We start from the raw sequence: 19,573 nt of genomic DNA, 5'->3' as shown, positions 1-19,573 counted from the left end.
TTTACAAATCTCTAAATGCATTTACACTTATTTCCCAATGAATTATTTAAACTGTTATTTTAGTATTTTGACATTTTTGTATAAATGTTATGCGTCAATACAGAACACATTTAAAACGTTGACGTTGTCAGAGAGAAAAAGGTCAGAAAGTCCGAAAACATTTTAACAATTAAACACGAAAAGTGTATCAAAACAATATCAAGTTTGCCACATCCGACACGCGCGTATACATATGAAACGAAAGTGCTGGAAACAAAAGTGCTCTAGATGTATTGTAAACGTCAGTTCCAGTGTTCCCACCTTCTATAATGATAAATGACTTTGGGAGATAATTCTGCCTGAATGCGAATTCTTTCTAACCAGCAGGAGAATACAAACATTTGGTCTCCGCCTAATGGCCAAGAAACTCCACCCACTCATTTGCATTCTCCAAATAATGATGCCTATAGGCGAGTGTTTACACGGGCCGTTAATTCGAATGGGGCGTATAATTGATAATAATGACTGTTACATGCTGTGAATACAGTTTACAACACTAGCAAAATGCCGTGGAATTTTAAATAAAATAGATGAGAAAACGATGAAACTACTAATCGGGGCGGGATCAAAATTTTTGGAGGATACATTAGCACTTGTCAGTACCTTAAAACTACTTTTCACTATCACTTTCTGAAAGTGTTTATCACCTTGGCTTCCAAGTTTCCATTCTTACTATCAGCACCAGAGACTTTGGGCTATCAACACGTTTAGAGACTTTGGAATTGTGTTAGAGACTTAAGACTATCATCACGGTGTACGGCGGCTTATCTTGACGCCGGGTTTCCATCAATCGACACATGGATGTAGGTTCCAACCTCTCAATGCGTGCCAATGCTTTTAGTATCAGCAATTTGATGTCCGGGCCGCTGAGTGACTTAGGGCTCGGGGGTTTTGGATATCCCTTTGTACCCCAACAGAGAAGCACGGACTGTCAGTTTGATTGGGGACAGAATGGTCCCTATGGTAACGGAATGAAAACAATGGAAGGTAAGAATAAAGACTTTTGAATTATCTTGTGATAATTTACTGAGTTTCAGGTGCGCTGATATATATTTGGATTGTCTAGAATTTGTTGAAAGGATTTTGTGAACACGCATTTTAAACGTTGATAACATAATAAAAGAATTTCATGATTTTTGTTGTAAATGTGAAGGAGAGATTTTTCTGTTTTTGTGGTTCTGTTGAAAAATGTGGCTTTTTGATGAGTAATAGTAAATTTATACAATAACGACGCAAGAACAAATATGTAAAAATGGAAGCTAACTCTATGTATTGACATATTTGAAAAAGACTGTTAGTGGAAGATTTATTAAATATTTTACTTGCAAGTAACATAGGACCATTCTCTGTAAGTATAAGATAAAGAGTCAAATAGAAATTTATACCAGTTTTATGATATAATGGTGTATGTGCACGTCATGATAATGATAAGTCCCCAGGATCATTTAAAAAAAACAATTAATGTGCAGATAAATATAAAATATTTGAGTATTGAATGTGTGCGTCCGTATACTATAGGAATATTGTTCAGTAAATGTACATTTTTCTAAATTCTGATCATGATAAAGTTTTATGTTTTGCATATTTCAGCATGTCTAATGAATGCTGGTACTGGGCGGCCATTATTCGACCCGGTCCGTCTAGATCAACAGTTACCGGAAGCTGTTCCTAGGAATAATTTAACGGACTCCTTGTTAGAAAGTGGAAAGAGCACGGATATTAACCAAAATAACTCGAAATCACCGGAATGTTCAATGTGTGAAAGTGACGGACAAGATGAAAATAAACCTTTAAATTCTAAATTAGCAAGTGTTTCTTGTCAACTTGAAATGAAATCGTTATGGGATGAATTTGATGAACTCGGTACAGAAATGATTGTGACCAAAGCAGGACGGTATGTTGTGTTTTTTATTTTATTGGTCTTATCAGGAGTTTATCTCGTTTCTCGGAACATATTTCGAAGCTTATGCAGCATAAGATAAGAACAATTTAAATTTAGCCGGATTTACCTTAAATCAATTACAAGAATCGAACGCATATCAATTATTTTCTGGATCATTATAATATGTTCACGTATTTAATATATCTATCATACTTCATCGATACTTACTACCATCAAATATATCTTTAAATTCAATAAATGATGATAATAAATGCCTGCATATTCTCTACAGTTATACATGTCTGTTTCTTATATAATATTATATAGGGTAAAAAAAAACAGTACACGAACGATAGACAATTATTGCCAATAAAAAAGAACTACATCTGTATATCTGCTTATGCTACTTTGTTTGCCTTGTAAAAACAGTATATATAATTATATATAATATTCATAATAATATATATATATATATTGTCAATTAGTTGCCATATACAAAAGCTCCAAAAATTGAAGGCCAGGTTATCAATAATATTTGATGATACCATAGCGTAAATATATGCTTATAAATGACATCAAGTGTCTGTCGAATACGAGTATATATATACATGTATACAAAATGATTTATATGTAGTGAATACTTTGTTTCTTTAACTAAAATGCGATCAAAATATATCGCCTAAAATATATGAAATAAAACTTATTATAAAAGATTATCAAATGTTGTGTAAGTTAATATGTAACGATAAGTTCAATTTCATTAATTGAACTTATCGTTACATATTAACTTACACAATAAACTAATAGGAAAAAACTGTATCATTAAGTGATGTTAGTGTTTAAAATTATTTTTTGTCCAATATGGATGCAGTATCTCAATTGAATCGTAATACATTTATTTTGGTAAATCGGCAAACTTTTAAACGACTGTTTCTGAAAATAATTTCAAATACTAAGCTTGTTAAAATTTATTGAATTAAATTGGTCGCGCGGCTGTGCCGCGCCTGACCAATTTAATTTTGTAAATACATGTACGTATTAAAAATAACTTTTCTTGTGTGTGCTTAAAAAATCTCTACTTAGTATAAGTTAAAGTTTATTAGTACTTATTTCCAAAAATGAATTGGTCTAGCGCCGCGCAGCCTCGCGACCAATTTATTTTTTTAAATACGAACTAATAAATTTTAACCGGCTTAGTGTTTTAAATTATTTTTATAAACAGTCGATTTACTACACTGATTAACAGTTTGCCGATTTAGAAAAGTAAATGTGTTACGATTCATTTGAAATACTGCAATCCTATTGGAGAAAAAGAAATTTCAAACACTAGTAATCTTTGACTACGTTTTATTTTTATTTTTATTATTTATGCCATTACATGAATATTGTGAAAAATAATGATTACCTTTGGTTTAAACTAAAAGTATTTAGATCATAAAAAAGTTGTCAAAATGTAACTTTATAAAAAAATAGGGGGTAATACACACATGAATATGGTATATTTATAAAGATAACACAATAATATAGAAATAGATTGATGACAAAATATAAAATCATTTGTTGGTAGGGCTACAAGCATGTAGAAAAACCTCTTATTCCACGTTGAGATGAAATAGAATCTAAAAGATAAACTATGCTAAGCTTTGGGGACAATTATTTTATTGAAATCTAGAGAATTCTCACTGTCTAATCTAAATAAGAGAATTCATAAACTATGTTTGGGAACTTGTCAATGTGGTCCTTTCTTAAAAACTGCATTTTTATGACACTATATTCATACTCACATTAAACATTGACTGTTTAGCAATTACCAGTATATTAGAGTATAAGTGTATCTTTTATTATTTCTAGTTTAGAGTGAATATTCAAATGGCAAAATTCAGACATGTATGCGATTATTATGAACGATAAAATAATAAAAAATAATCAGGTAACATAACCTTGGTCTATCTTCATCTTCATCAAATGAACCACTTGCCATATTGTTTGATTAATGAATATGTCTTGGAAATTGGCATGCTAGGCACAACCCAACCCCCTTGAGTGCACCCTGGGGACTGTTTTATCAGCTCTGGTGATTCCACGGGACTATGTTCTCTAATGAGCGTGAAAATGTGTAAACAAACTGTGAAATCAAGCGGGCCCGATGATCAGCAGCGATAAATCAAATGCACCCTGCCGTTTTCTGTCGAATTCAGAGATAAGCAGTTATGGTTCAATAAAAATCGGACACGGCTTATTTAAAACGAGATTTTTTAATACGCTATACGGGTATTAACTAAATTTAATGCTTTTTAAATTGGCACTAGCGGTATTCCTGTAAATATTGGTTTTGAACGGAATGTAAGAAACACTGAGTTGTATTATTGTCCGAAAATATTAACACGACCATTTGCATTCATTATCCAATAGTTAAACGACTTGAATATACCTTCCATTTTACCTATTTCTTTTAATTCTCTTGTAATTGTCTTGTTAGTATAAACTAGTGAAGATATTGCTCAGTTAGGATGTCGAAATTAGCTAAATTACAATATCTTTATTATGATTGCGGTTCCTGTCCTACCTAGATTTTTTTTAATTTCTTGCTCATTATTTTCAGCAGTATGAACTAGGTGGGCTCGAACGACACACTTTTTACACTCTACACCTTACCACAGAGCTATTCCGCATTATTCCGATCACAAATAAACTTTTTATTAACAGGGTATCAAGATTTTATCACCCAGACGGACTAGACACGGGTGACATTTCTTGAACCAGACTGTATTTCCCTCTTACCAGCTAATTAACTCAGCGGACTCGATCATCGATCATTAATTAACGGGCAGATACAATAATTGCCTCGTCTCCTACTGTGTAAGAAGACATTTCAGTTACCCATATTTCAGTATCATTTCCATTGTTACATCGCATATATACATGGCCTCAACCAATAAATTGACGCCTCTAAATTGAAACAAAATATCAAGTTGATTTCACAAAATTATACGAATGATGTTTTAATATATTTTCTCATTGGATCTCAAAAATGAGCATCGGAAAAAATATGTGAATTTCCGCTGCTCCTGATGTGCACTTTAACTTGATTTTTGAAGGAAAAATTAGGCCAATCACAGGGTTAGTTTTTAACTTTTTAAACATTTATACAAATTTCAAAGCTGTTTTTAAGAAAATCGAAATGTGATTCTACCATCCTGGCTTTCCCTTATATTAACTCATTTTTGGTCGAATTTTCATGCAGTCTTCACCGAGATATTATTTCCGTCGTGGGTTTTGGTGTGCCCAAAATATGTAATGTGTATGTGTATAAAATGTCGCTGAACGGACTCCAAACCAAACGATGCTTAATACTCAAAGAAACCATTATTGAAACATTTTTTTTTAGATTGGGCTCAAAATAAAGGAATTGCTGGTTCAAATTCCAGTCGAGCTTCATATGTGCTAAAGCGATCCATAAGTGATATAGGAAACCATCTACAGAACTACGGATCATTTTCATATAGTATTTGAATAGCCAATCTATAAGAACAATTAAAGTTCCATAGCTTTGGCTGAAAGTACATTAGTCAGTGTGTTTGGTAATTAAATATTACTACCTTAATAACCTAACTATCTGGTGCTAACAATATAAATAAATACTAAAAATCTTAAAAAATCGAGTATATATATAAAAATTTAGTACTGGTATGATAAATAATTTCGCTCTGAGAAAACGTAACTTGGACAAGATTAAACAGCTGACAAATGAAATGAACCATATTTTTGTAAAACTATTGTATCATATTATTTCCCCCTAATTATTTAAATTCGTATTTCAGATAAACTTCACGTCAAGATCCCGCAAGTATTTAATAGATTTTCACTGACAGGCACAATATTTTCTTATTGTCAGATTGTCATGCAGTGAATTGCAAGTGAACTTCTTCATAAAAACTGTTCTTAAAAGAAATATTCTACTCTTGTGTCGAGTAAACAACGAAAAATCAAATAAATATTTGTATGACAATGGTAAATGAAAAGTTATGAACTTAAATCTATTTATAATGTTGGCAGCAAACTGTTATTATAACCTAATCATTAGTGTTTATATAATCAACACTGGTAAGAATCATAAGATATACTTTTATTTTGTAGTAATTTATATTTGATAGTGACATGGGAGACCTGAATAGAAGTAAAGTGTTATACTAGTCGATATTCTGTTTCCGTTTTAGTTTGATTTTTGTAAATGGTATTCACATAATATTTTATAAAATAAAGGTACTCTATGACGACAACGATCCATGACAAATACTAATACATGTGTATTGTACTAAGGGGTGGAATAATTTGAAATAACTTTAATGAAACAAGTGACAAGGGCTTTTTTACTTCCTCAAACCTCATTTTTACCGTTATCGGCATCTTAAAGTGACACTATAGAAGCTCCCATATGTGTACGTTTGAAAAAGTCGCTGAGTTCCTAAAATAGCTATTAGTATGCTAAATGTCTTTTATCTTTTATTAAAGCTCAACTTAGGCCAATGTGTCTATATCGAATGTTACTTTTTATTACAGAATGATATACACAATAATAACACATTGTTTTATGGAAGTGATCCGTTATTATGTTGATCATTCTTATATCATGGATCTCTTCAGCACATATGGAGATTATCTATAGGTGGAATTTCGACCGACAATGCCTTTATTTTGAGACCAATCTCTATAACTGTTTCAATAACGGTTTGTTTGAATGTTAAGCTTCGTTTGGTGGAAAGAATATATCAATGAAGACTGCATAAAAATCCAAACAAAAAAATTGGTAATAAACAGGAAAGCCAGGAGGGTAGAATCAAATTTCGATTTTCTTAAAAAAGCTTTAAATTTTATATAAATGTTTACAAAATTGAAAACTTACCCTGTGATTGACCTATTTTCTCATTTCGAGTTAAAGCGCACATCAGTCACACATTTTTTTTTTACCGAGGCTCAATCTACAGATCAATATTGGGTTCCACCCCCGTGAAGTGTAAACTGCGTTTTAATTGCGGCTAGCCGGAAAACTTCATACAGATGACGTCATTGCGCGTACCGTTTATGAATTATTGCATTGGTACTTACTACTTAGTATGATGCCAATTTACCGTGTGAATTCATACGCTTCTAAGAAGAAAAGAAAATGTTAAATGAAAATAAAATAGTTATTTTCGAAATCTGATTTATATCTTATACACCAGAAAAAGAATCAAACACTGGCTTCTGTCACAGACGGGAATATCAAGCTGACGAGAACTGCATAGCTGTAAAAAAAGTTACCGTCAAGCTTGATCTTCCTGTCTGTACTGACAACCAGTGTAAAACTTTATAGTAAATTTTATGTTCCAGCTATTTTTCGGACGAAGTCCGTCTGAAATCAGTTTTATTTCCTATAAATTAGCACGAAAGGACTGAATATAAGAAGAATTTTTATTGGTCATTTTAAAATTACAACTGAAATCGGGGAATCTCATTAGTCATTCTAAAATAAAATGTAAAGGATAATTCTAACCATTCTAAAATACAATGTAAAGGATAGTTCTTACTATTATAAAAAAATAACCTTTTAAGATAGTTCTTAAATAAAATGTAAGGTATAGTTCTTGCAATTTTAAATAAATTGTAAATAAAATGTACATGAATGAGGATAGTTGGGTTGATTTGTAAATTGCTAAGACACGTCAGTTCTGTTTATCCATACTTTCTTTCACAAAACATTTTACATTGCGTTTAGATATCGTTACATTTATATCGAATAAGGATTTACTGAGTTTTTGCACAAAAGTACTTACTGGATTATAAATTTTGTTTATAATAACGAGACCACCAATTACGTTCAACAAAGTTTTTTAGTGTTTTATATTTTTCTTTTATATCATATCTGTCTGCATTAAATTAAAGATAAAATGAGTGTTGATTTTATACTATACTATACACTATCCTTTATTTCTATTTTCAATATTTCATATTTGATTTTTTAATGATACTGTCAATATTGCATATGATTAGAAAATTTATAAAGTCAAAGGTAAAAAAAAAACATGTAAAAAGGACACCTAAATCAATACTGTTAAATAGAAGTTGTCCTATTTGAAAAGACACATCAGTATCATACAAATTGATAATCTCCTGTATGTTTTTACATTTATGTATTTTAATAGTTTGAATAATTATGTTAAATTCATATTGTTCCTTGTTGAGGGCCTCATGGAAGATTGATATGTTTGTTCAAATGAGTTCTCTCGTTAAATAAAGTCTTTATTATTATTATTATTATTATTATTATTATTATTATTATTATTATTATTATTATTATTATTATCAATATGCTTTAATTTAATTTTATTTACAAAATGGGTGCTTTCTAAGCTACAAGAAGTAATTATTATGTCATTGTTAAGGAAGCATTGCTAACATTTTTATTTGTATTGAAATATGCAAGTTAAACAGTTTTACTTGGGCCGAGTATATTTTTTAAAAAATACATTCTTGTATTTTGCTAATTTTCTAAATTGGCTAATAACAGACGCAGCTCGCTTTCAATCAACGATTTCCTCAGAATCAAATCAACAAAGGCACCTGCGAACGTATGGAAACCTCAGTTTAGATTAATTTGTATATTTTATAAACAAGCAATGATGTATTTTTGTGGCCCAGACAACCCATGCGTCTATTCCAATAAACTAAGCCGACATTCATGATTACGTAATTATCTCGCACCTGATGAAAGAACGTTAAGGGAAATAATAAATATAATTCGTTATGACGGAAGAATTAATGAAACACTATCTCAATCTGGAAAGAAACTGGTCAGCGTTATTTTTTCGGCCGAGGGCCGTCTGATTTTACCTTGAATTCCGCTAAAATTAACAGTAAAGAAAAGAAAATAGGCAGAATTTTCATTAGTCATTTTAACACTAATAGCCTGTTCGATTGATACTTTAGAAGAGCTTCCGTTATAGGTAGAGGTCTGTTCGATTGCGCGATGGCAAGAAGTGTTGGAAAAAGATATAAGTCAGAATAAATATAAAAACACAATAATGATATTTTCTAGATGTTTCTAACAGCTTTCAATAAATATATAAAATTAAATATGACAGATCGCCTTTTTGATACTTTTGCGTTGGATTGGGTTTCTCTTCTAAGCTGTTCTAGTCATTATATTCTCTTCTCGAACCGGGCATAAGACGACTGAAACAAACTTTCGACTTATTTACAGTTGCAAAATTCTCCGTGGAATTAGTGTACAGTATCTACTCAATCTTTGTTTTATAATAAATTCCTATTCAAATCAAATTCCATTTTGATTAAATCAAATAATGTAAGCAATAATGTTTAAATCTAAGATGACAATTAATGGGGAAAAACATTGCGGGTAAAAATGAACTGAAATAAAACTATTGAGGACGAATAAAATGTTCTGTTTGCGGTTAGCATGGTTAGTAATCCTATGCAAGTTTACAAGTTTGACTTCTTGTTGCTCCATTTTTTTGAGTGCTACTACACATTATATTTGATATAGGGTTCAATATTGCACCAAAAGTTAAACACTACATTTTCTCATTTCTCCCTTCTTCATTTTCATTTTAATTTGCAAAAGCCATTCTATTTTTGATTTTATATGAAAATTACAAATTACCATTCATATCATTCTAACTTATATTTCCAATCATTCTGTTACAGCTGAAATGTTGTTAGAATCAAGTCTCTATGTTTGTGTATCTGTAAATGTCTAAACTCTTGTTTATTTCTTTGTTTGCTTTTGCTAGCGTATAAATGTTTTATGAATGAAAAGAAATGTTCATAACCTATACAGTTAGTGGTCATGCTATAAAGATATTTATGTGCATGTTTCAGGCGGATGTTCCCTACATTTCAAGTACGACTGTACGGTCTAGACTGTAACTCAGATTATATGGTCATGATGGACTTTGTACCGTGTGACGATAAAAGATACAGGTTTGAATATTATATTTGATATATTATATCAATTATGTGCAGTTTCAGTTATGCATTGCATGTCCAAGTTTTCGCACATTTGCCGACCTATATAATATATTTATCAGTTCGTCTTTTAGTGTTTATAACATGTTAGCTCTAAAAATGCAAAGAAAATGCTTTCAGTACAACTAATGTATGGATTAGAATTTTCAAAACCAAAATTCGTAATGCCAACTTGTATTTTGTGAAACATTTTTCGGTTTTAACATAAGATTTTTCTTTTAACTATTTAGCTTTTATTATTTTCATACGAAATCACGCATTTGATGTTATTATTATTTGTGTTTCTTCACAGATATTCTTTCCATAGTTCGAGTTGGGTTGTAGCGGGCAAGGCGGATCCTTACATGCCTGGCAGGATACATGTCCACCCAGACTCACCAGCAAAAGGCTCGCAATGGACAAAACAAATAGTTTCATTTGATAAATTAAAGCTTACCAATAACCTTATGGATGATAATGGACATGTAAGTTTAACTTTATTTGCAATATATTATGTAATTATATTTATCTTTGACTTAACAGTTTGCCAACGTGCAAATACATGTTTGATAAACATTCAGAATAATTTTGCATTTAAAAGGAAGCCAAATTAAATGAAGTTAAACCGAACATTTGTTTTAATGAATCTGTGCGGATTTGTTTGCGACTAAAGCAAAAGGTCCCGTGGAAAAACTTCATACAAAAAAACCTCAAACCGTGTAGCCTACAAGGCCTAACCGCAAGTAGGACATAAATAGAATATAATTCAGATTTTAACTGATAAAATATCAGTTCTGAAAGTAAATGGGCGCTGCAGTATGCCGGTATCATTTATTTTCTTCTGATTTTCTTGCTTTCTTGTAGACATTTTATCCCCAGTAATCTAACTCGTAATGCTATAGTCCTGTTAAACTAAGCTTTAATCAGAATAGTTTACGAAACAGGGGCTCATCTGTGATACATCAATGTCAGAATTTACTTTTGATTGACAACATATTTATTTACTGTTAAATAAATAGAAATGTAGCACAATGATGTTTTATGTTAAAATGTTTTTTTTTTTAAATTTATTTTGTTTCTATAAAATATATATGTGATAAAATTCTCTATTATATATTTGTAAAGATCAGTGAAGATTGTAATGTTTATATGAAAATAGAAGTTTACTTTTTATCATCTATTTAAGGTAACCTTTTAAATGAATAGAACATGTTTTAAATGAAAGTTATCTTAGTTTTCTAAATAGTAGTAAAGTGTGTATTTATTTTTCGTTACTTGCACTTGTAATGTCTATAACCCAAATTCATACAGTATAACAATTCCTGTAACAATTCGAATATATTATTTTCTGTATTTTAGGGACATAAATTATATAACACAAATAAAACATGAAAATATGTTTAGATTTATTAGACACATTTCAAACTTATGCAGAATATTCTATATTTTTATTTAAAAGCAGATTAAATATCAGAAATAAATGAATATTATAGAGATTTTCGTTGTAACAAATTATTTATAACATATGAGATGCCTGTCTCCAGAGTAGTGACAAACGTGAAACGATTTATGACAAAGTAAAATATAAATAAAATAGAATTTTATACTAAATTATTATCAATGTACTCAATTGCCAAAACGCAAAAGAAGAAAAGATGATTTAACTTTTTTGGCCAATGGGCACGTTTTTGTAACAGTGCCATAAAAATAAACATATTTTGAAAACAAAAATAAAGACATTTTTATTCTGAATGGACCTTTAAGCGAGTAAGTAAAGCAGTAAAGAAAGGTTTCAGAAAAAAAAATGAAAAGAAAGAAAGGCCGTCAGAAAATGTCACAGTTTATAAAAATTTCTTATATGAAAAATAAGGCTTGATTATAAATGTAAGATTTGTATAATATTTGTTGCGAAAAATGTGTAAGTAATGAAGTAGTAATTATAGTACTATGATATTTTATATTTAAATCATTTTGAACTACTATCTATAAACGTGTAAATAAATAATAGCAACATTCTATTTACATATATACCTGAGTCTGCATCTGTTCATATCCTGTTTCTATATTTGATAAAAAAAATGTTTGTGTATGAAATGTTGAAATACCGTCATTTTGACAGATAATCTGAAATTCACAATGCATGTTTAGAGACCACGGCTATAAGGATGTGTTTAACTAAAACAAATGCAGTTGTAACATTAATAAATCATTAATAATCTTAATCGTTGGATGTGTTAAATAATGTATTTATCAGGTGAATCAATATAGACACGACACATTATTTACACTATAATATTGTGCAGTATCTTTTAAGTCTGGTGTATTTTATTTTAGATTTTTTTGTTTACGTAAAAATATACTTCATGGAAGTCTGTATTATATCTTGTTGAATGAATCAATAATTATTGTAATGGTTTAATTTTATGATATACCGCATGTACTCGCCTCTATGTTATATAACAGCTGAGATCAATCGTCAGTGCGCATTCTGTGCAAGTTCCTGACTAATCATAACATAACATAACATAATGTTATGTTATGTATGTTATGTTATATATTACCATTTTTATAGCCTGAAAGTGATGGAAAATAAGTTTATTCAGATTTGAATTTATTATGGATTTAATTTCAATTCATCTAGTGTTTTGCCGACTGAAATTGTTATACATTTTGGGCAGGTTTATCAAACCTGCGGTGTTTTAGTTAGTCGCAGACCTACGAGTTTAGCCACGTGTGCGTTTTAGTTAGAATAGTCACATAAAGTGTTCTAGTTTTTTCTTTTGGAATCAGGCATTTTTTAAAGTGTTTAAAACATATTTCACCATGAATTTTGGATACAAAAGTTAGGATTTTTTGTCCGACATTCTTTCAATCCATATCTCTAAAAACAATTTATAAAAAACACCCAAAACTATCCACCCGATCATGCAAAAAAATCGTCTGCATATTTTTAACGAGCCTGTTTTACATGTCTATCATCGCCGACTTAATGACTTCTGAATTGCAAAGCGTGGCTAACCTTCCTATCACTGATCGACGTCCGATATGTACACGGTTTTCACGAGTTCTGATAGATTCATGAATGTTTCAGAATAAAACGGTCAAATTCGTTATCAAGTGCTGTCTATATGGAATTCTAAATCTTTTATGCATGATACATATCAAATTCCTATTGTAACTGACTTGTTCTCATAGTCTTCACGAGTTTCCATCTCTATCAGTGATTCAGTTTTCATAAAAAGGCCCATTTATCAGAAGAATTATTATTGCATTTACATGTTTTAAACAATTAGATATGGAAGTGAAAGCTCGTTTTAATTTAAAGTATAATCGTTCTTTATTTGTTCATTAAATGAGCAAAATTTTCCTAAGAATAAATACAAATGATTATTTTTACTTTCTTACTCTGTTCGTAATGATCACCGATATTTTAGAAAAACATGCTTTTATTTCTCCAAGTACAGTTAACGCGATCATTCATTAAAATTGTATTTCTTGTTATTTTTTTATTTGCAGATTATATTGAATTCCATGCACAAGTTCCAGCCTCGTTTTCACGTTGTCTATGTATATCCAAAAGCGGAAGATTGCTCAAAAACACAAAACTATAAAACATTTATATTTCCTGAAACAAAATTTATGGCCGTGACAGCCTATCAAAATCATCGAGTGAGTACATCATTTTCATTGTAAAATAATTACTTTATTGCACTTTTCTGTAAAATGATATGTGATACTGTCTACTATATAAGTCAAGTTTAAAGGCGGCGCCGGTTATTTTGACGGTATTCACGTGTTTTTTTTTGTTGATATTAATTCTGTTTCTTCAATTCTAAATAGTTATAACCTAAGGAAACAATGTTTATAGGTGCCCTTCTAGTAAAAAAAATCGAATTACTGATGACAAGCAGAAATCCAAAAGAACTTATCAATTAATCAAAATATTCATACATTGCTTTTAAAAAAAAAGAGAGGTACAAAATAATTAAAACTCAGATGATATGTAACTTAAGAGCACGTGTTTACCTTTTTATATATAAATGAATGTGTATTGGTTATTTGTATGCTCATACTATATCATGTTAAATTAAGATTATGTTATGCTATTTAACAAATAATATATCCCAAGCGCATAAATCACTTTTTGGAGAATTATATCACGAGGGATTAGCCCGATTGACATAATGATGCGCTTACGGAACGTCGGTGGTTCTAATCAGGTGCCCGTTCGAGCCTGAAATAATGCACGGAAGGACACCTGAGGTCTTCCTCCACCAGTCAAGCTGGAACGTCGCCAAATGACCTATACTGTGTCGGTGTGACGTAAAACCCAATCAAGCAAAACAAACAAAATAATGATGCGCATCCGAACGCCACATGTATAATTTTTACGTCACATGTCTAAAATATAGAACGTCAAACAGTAATTTTATTTAAGAAATAATATATCCCAAACAGTAATTTTATCGCTTAATAACATCACTGTTTGGAATTCGGATACGAGGAATTATATCACGAGGGCATAGCCCGAGTGATATAATGATGCGCACCCGAACGACAAACAGTGATTAAAATCACAGATTTGGATGTACCATTTCGATTCAGTTTGGATGTATTATTTCTTAAATAAAATATAATTGAAAAATATGCAAAATGTAAAAATAATTATAGGTTTTAATTGTAATAGTGGGGAACCAGATACTAAATGGTAATAGTCGGAAACTAGGTTTTAATTGTAATAGTGAGGAACCAATTAAAATGATTTTAGTGAAGAACCAATTATAAATGGTAATAGAGGGGAACACGGTTTAAATGACAAAAGTGAAGAACTAATTATTAATGGTAATAGTGGAGAAAACGATTTAAATGACAATAGTGAAAAACAATTTAAAAGGTAATTGTTGGGAACCAAATTTGAATTGTATTTGTGGTAATAGTTGGAGACCAAATATAAATCGTAAAAGTGGGGAATATTGATATATTACAAGAGAAATATGTTAATTTTCATTTCCTCGAAATGAAAATTAATTCCGTATTCTAAGAAGAAACTTTCTGTTTATTATATACTTTTTCTTTGCTTCGACAATCAAATAGTTATGACATTTGATTTACTTTCTTTTATTTTCATTTATTTTAAAATGAATTTTAAAAAAAGTATTCCTGCAAGACACCAGTGAAAATAAGGAAAATATGTTTTGCTGCAATAAAAATAAATTTTTATGGTGAAAATATGAAAAATGAAAGTATGCATTTTATTTCATCAATATCTAATTTATAAGTATATTATAAAAAACTTAATATAATTGTGTATTGTATTTTATATTTCAAACTTTATATTACAATATATTGTATTATAAAACTGTTGATATCATTGTGTAATATAAAGTTGATATCATTGTGTTTAATAAAAAGTGTTATCATTGTGTATTATAAAAGTTGATTACAAGTTGATATGTGTATTATAAAAGTATATATGATTGTGTATTATAAAGTTGATATCATTTTGTATCATAAAAGATGAAATCATTGTATATTACAAAAGTTGATGTGAATGTGTATTATAAGAGTTTACATGATTCTGTATTATAAAAGTTGATTTCATTGTGTATTATAAAAAGTTATATCAGTGTGTATTATAAAAGTTGATTTTATTGTGTACATGTATTATAAAAGTTGATCTTATTGTGTATTATAAAAGATGATTTTATTGTGTATTATAAAAGATGATTTTATTGTGTTTTACAAAAGATGATTTTATTGTGTATTATAAAAGATGATTTTATTGTGTGTTATAAAAGTTGATTTTATTGTGTATTACAAAAGTTGATTTTATTGTATATTACAAAAGTTGATTTTATTGTGTATTATAAAAGTTGATTTTATTGTGTATTATAAAATTTGATTTTATTGTGTATTATAAAAGATGATTTTATTATGTATTATAAAAGATGATTTTATCGTGTACAGGGTCTTTCAAATTTCTATTTGAAAGACCATGTTGTGTATTATAAAAGTTGATTTTATTGTGTATTTTAAAAGTTGATTTTATTATGTATTATAAAAGTTGATTTTATTGTGTATTATAAAAGTTGATTTTATTGTGTATTATAAAAGTTGATTTTATTGTGTGTTAGAAAAGATGATTTTATTGTGTATTATAAAAATTGATTTTATTGTGTATTATAAAATTTGATTTTATTGTGTATTATAAAAGATGATTTTATTATGTATTATAAAAGATGATTTTATCGTGTACAGGGTCTTTCAAATTTCTATTTGAAAGACCATGTTGTGTATTATAAAAGTTGATTTTATTGTGTATTATAAAAGTTGATTTTATTGTGTATTATAAAAGTTGATTTTATTGTGTATTATAAAAGTTGATTTTATTGTGTATTATAAAAGTTGATTTTATTGTGTATTATAAAAGATGATTTTATTGTGTATTATAAAAATTGATTTTATTGTGTATTATAAAAGTTGATTTTATTGTGTATTATAAAAGTTGATTTTATTGTGTATTATAAAAGTTGATTTTATTGTGTGTTAGAAAAGATGATTTTATTGTGTATTATAAAAATTGATTTTATTGTGTATTATAAAAGTTGATTTTATTGTGTATTATAAAAGTTGATTTTATTGTGTATTATAAAAGATGATTTTATTGTGTATTATAAAAATTGATTTTATTGTGTATTATAAAAGTTGATTTTATTGTGTATTATAAAAGTTGATTTATTGTGTATTATAAAAGATGATTTTATTGTGTATTATAAAAGATGATTTTATTGTGTATTTAGATAACACAACTGAAGATAGCCAGTAATCCATTTGCGAAAGGTTTTAGAGATGTCGATCCTAACGACTGGTAAATACTTTTAAACTTTTTATTTTTGTATTCTACGAAAACAAGTAAGCAAACTGAGGTATTCAAGTTTCCTGTTTAAAACATCAACATTTTTGTTTTTAATATTCCTTTACTTAATTCAAATACTAATGTCTGATAAATAATTTACGGTGTTTTCGCTGATACTAACAAACGACTCTTGTAACTGTATAGAGTCTTCTGTTACAATAAATGTTTTACCAGATGGGGGCTAAATGTGGTAATTGCATTCTCCCTTTTTATGTCGATACTTCTAATTTCATTTCACAAACTTCTTTCTTTTTATAAAATACAGACTATTACTAACATGATATCTATTTACATTTTATATGATTTCAGTTATAGATATAGTATTCTTTTACTTTTATTTTTGCGTTCAAATTAGTTTTTATATGTTTTCTATTAGTATGGTAGACGTTTTGTCACAGATGTCTCCACATGGGCAACAGCGGAACCACAGCCGTCCAAGCTCCCTGCAAATGATGGGTACCAGTAGAAAAGGATCTCCAACTTCCAAATGTACATATTGACATAAAAACTTATTTCCGATAAATGAAAATTATAAATGTTTTCACCAAATGCATTTATTTATATGATTAAATTGTACTGTGTTTTTATCATTCACACTTAATACGAAATATTTAATCCTTCAGAACTGATTTCCCTACAATCTATATACAATGTTTTCGAGTATTACAAAAGTAGAAATTATTTGTGTGACTTTTTTATGTTAGAACGCATGTGTAACAACCTATTGTTAATAATATATTTGCTAATTAAACATCAGTATTTCTTTAATCATTTTAGCTTCGGAAGAGGCCAAAGACATTCAACAAACAGACGTAATGGCGGCATCTAGTTTCGCGCCAAATTTCAATCCTAACATGAGACTGTCCTCTTCCTATCCTACAGCAGAGACATTTGCTTACGCACAATATGCGCATGACACATATCTCATGGCAACGAAATCGCGACCTTCACCTTACAGTCGCTCAATGGACTATGCATACAGACCGCCAAATATTAAAATGTCGTACGCCCAGAGTGCACCAACAAGTTTTGGATATAATTATGAAGCAAGGTGAATTAGGGGTTCCCTCAACATTTACAGAAACATTTAACATGTCTGGATACTGTATCAAGATGTTCAAGTTTACATTTTAAAGGATAATTTATTACAGACAAAATTCCGGATTTGTTTAGGACGAGAGACAGTTTCAAAATATTAATATATTTGAAACATCCAGGAGCAAATATTTCACAATAAAGCATATTTCGTATTCAAACAAAGGATCTTTCTTACGAATGACGTACTTGCTGGTATGATCTCTGTGAAAATCTTTTAATTTTTTAAAAAGCTAATTTGAAATGCGCATGTGTACTGGAATAATTATGTTGAATTCAAAATATTTTGGAATATTAATTTATCTAAAACAATTAAATATTTTCAAACACGGGATATATTACCTTGCCCTTTTTACATAAAATGCAGCATTTTATTTCTAACATAATTAATGTTATGATCATAAATTCCATTATCTGAATTTTTTTATAACCGTTACACACATTTCTGCACTTTACAGAATTTGAACGCAAAAAGAATTTGCAACTTAACGATAAATCGTAATTTTTTTTAGATAGCTTGGATCATATTCTATCATACGAAATATAATAAGTTTTTGGCCAGTTTTCATTAAATACGAGAAACACTTTAGTTGCTGTTTAAATAATTAGATCTTATTATATTACAGTCTTTTATTTTTTAATTTGCATTGTGATAAACGATCAATTTTGTTCATTTCGGAAGCAGATATTTAAAGTTATTTTCATTACACAAAATATCCATTTCTTTTCGTAATACTATGTTGTAAGGATAAGGTTAGTACCGAATATTCGCCTTTCAATATGCTGCCATTTTGCTTTAGAGTAGAGTAAAGCTGTTTGAAATGTATGATTGAAATCTTAAGTGTTCGTGACCTCCACTTTAAAAGGGAATCATTGCAAAACGCAAAAGGAATTAAATTTGATCGGATCTAATTTATTATATTATATTTTGATTGAACAATCTGACACAATGAAGAAAATACAGTTGATTAGGAAACTCGCCTTTAAATAGAGACATAATAAAAGCAAGTAAAGAATTGTTGTTATGTATGATATACAGTTTAATATACAGTTTATCTACATGATTAGTGTACCTTACTATCTACCATGTTTATGGTAAATGTATTATAAAGTTCAAACATGTTTTGTTCTATGTCAATATTGTTTTCTGAGTAAATTTTGTGTTTATACAAATAAATTATTTTTCTTCAGAATGGTTATTTCAGTTTTATACTGCTTATATAACAAACTTGCCTGCTAATGTATGTAAATTCAATGACATTATAAATCATTAGATTAGAAGACTATTTATGTTATGCTCGATTCTTTTCTGCTACATTCATGTAATGCTGTATTAAAGAGATTACTGTAAACTTAAGAGACGTAAATACTTCAAAGAATGAGTCAGTATTTAAGTAACATAATCTTTTCAACCAACGGTATAAATGTTAACAATAAACACAATTGATTTAAAATCAAAAGGACAAAGAAATCATGTTTTAATATAAAAACAACTTTAAGTATAATGCTAATTGTAACTGTTTCTGGCTTACCAGCTGACGTTAATGGCTGAGTGTACATGTGTATATAACAATTTGTTTTCAAACTATCAGGTTTTGATACATGCGATGAAGGATGATGTATGATAAAGAGGTCTA

At 29.2% G+C, this 19,573-nt stretch overlaps 1 protein-coding gene across 1 annotated transcript; it reads left to right on the top strand.

The window, feature by feature from the left end:
• The first annotated feature begins 505 nt into the window (after positions 1–505).
• LOC132733816 (T-box transcription factor TBX10-like) lies at positions 506–19,129 on the top strand. The gene is made up of 8 exons (XM_060720504.1): positions 506–1,026; positions 1,630–1,933; positions 9,800–9,901; positions 10,239–10,410; positions 13,442–13,594; positions 16,726–16,793; positions 17,218–17,330; positions 17,619–19,129. Exons 1-8 carry the CDS (start codon positions 837–839, stop codon positions 17,894–17,896), a joined length of 1,380 nt encoding a protein of 459 aa, XP_060576487.1. The 5' UTR covers positions 506–836; the 3' UTR covers positions 17,897–19,129.
• The last annotated feature ends 444 nt before the right edge of the window (positions 19,130–19,573 follow it).

Source organism: Ruditapes philippinarum, unplaced genomic scaffold (assembly GCF_026571515.1).
Source record: "Ruditapes philippinarum isolate M1 unplaced genomic scaffold, ASM2657151v2 ctg4993_1_1_1_1, whole genome shotgun sequence".
In the NCBI taxonomy this organism is placed as follows: Eukaryota; Metazoa; Mollusca; class Bivalvia; order Venerida; family Veneridae; genus Ruditapes; species Ruditapes philippinarum.
The sequence above is the reverse complement of the archived record's forward strand: the minus strand, read 5'-3'. Positions and strand labels throughout refer to the sequence as shown.

Coding starts and splice junctions, on each gene's coding strand:
- LOC132733816 (XM_060720504.1), top strand. CDS start 837: ATGGATGTAGGTTCCAACCTCTCAATGCGTGCCAATGCTTTTAGTATC. Junction 1,934..9,799: donor ATTGTGACCAAAGCAGGACG/GTATGTTGTGTT, acceptor TGCATGTTTCAG/GCGGATGTTCCCTACATTTC. Junction 10,411..13,441: donor TTATGGATGATAATGGACAT/GTAAGTTTAACT, acceptor TTTTATTTGCAG/ATTATATTGAATTCCATGCA.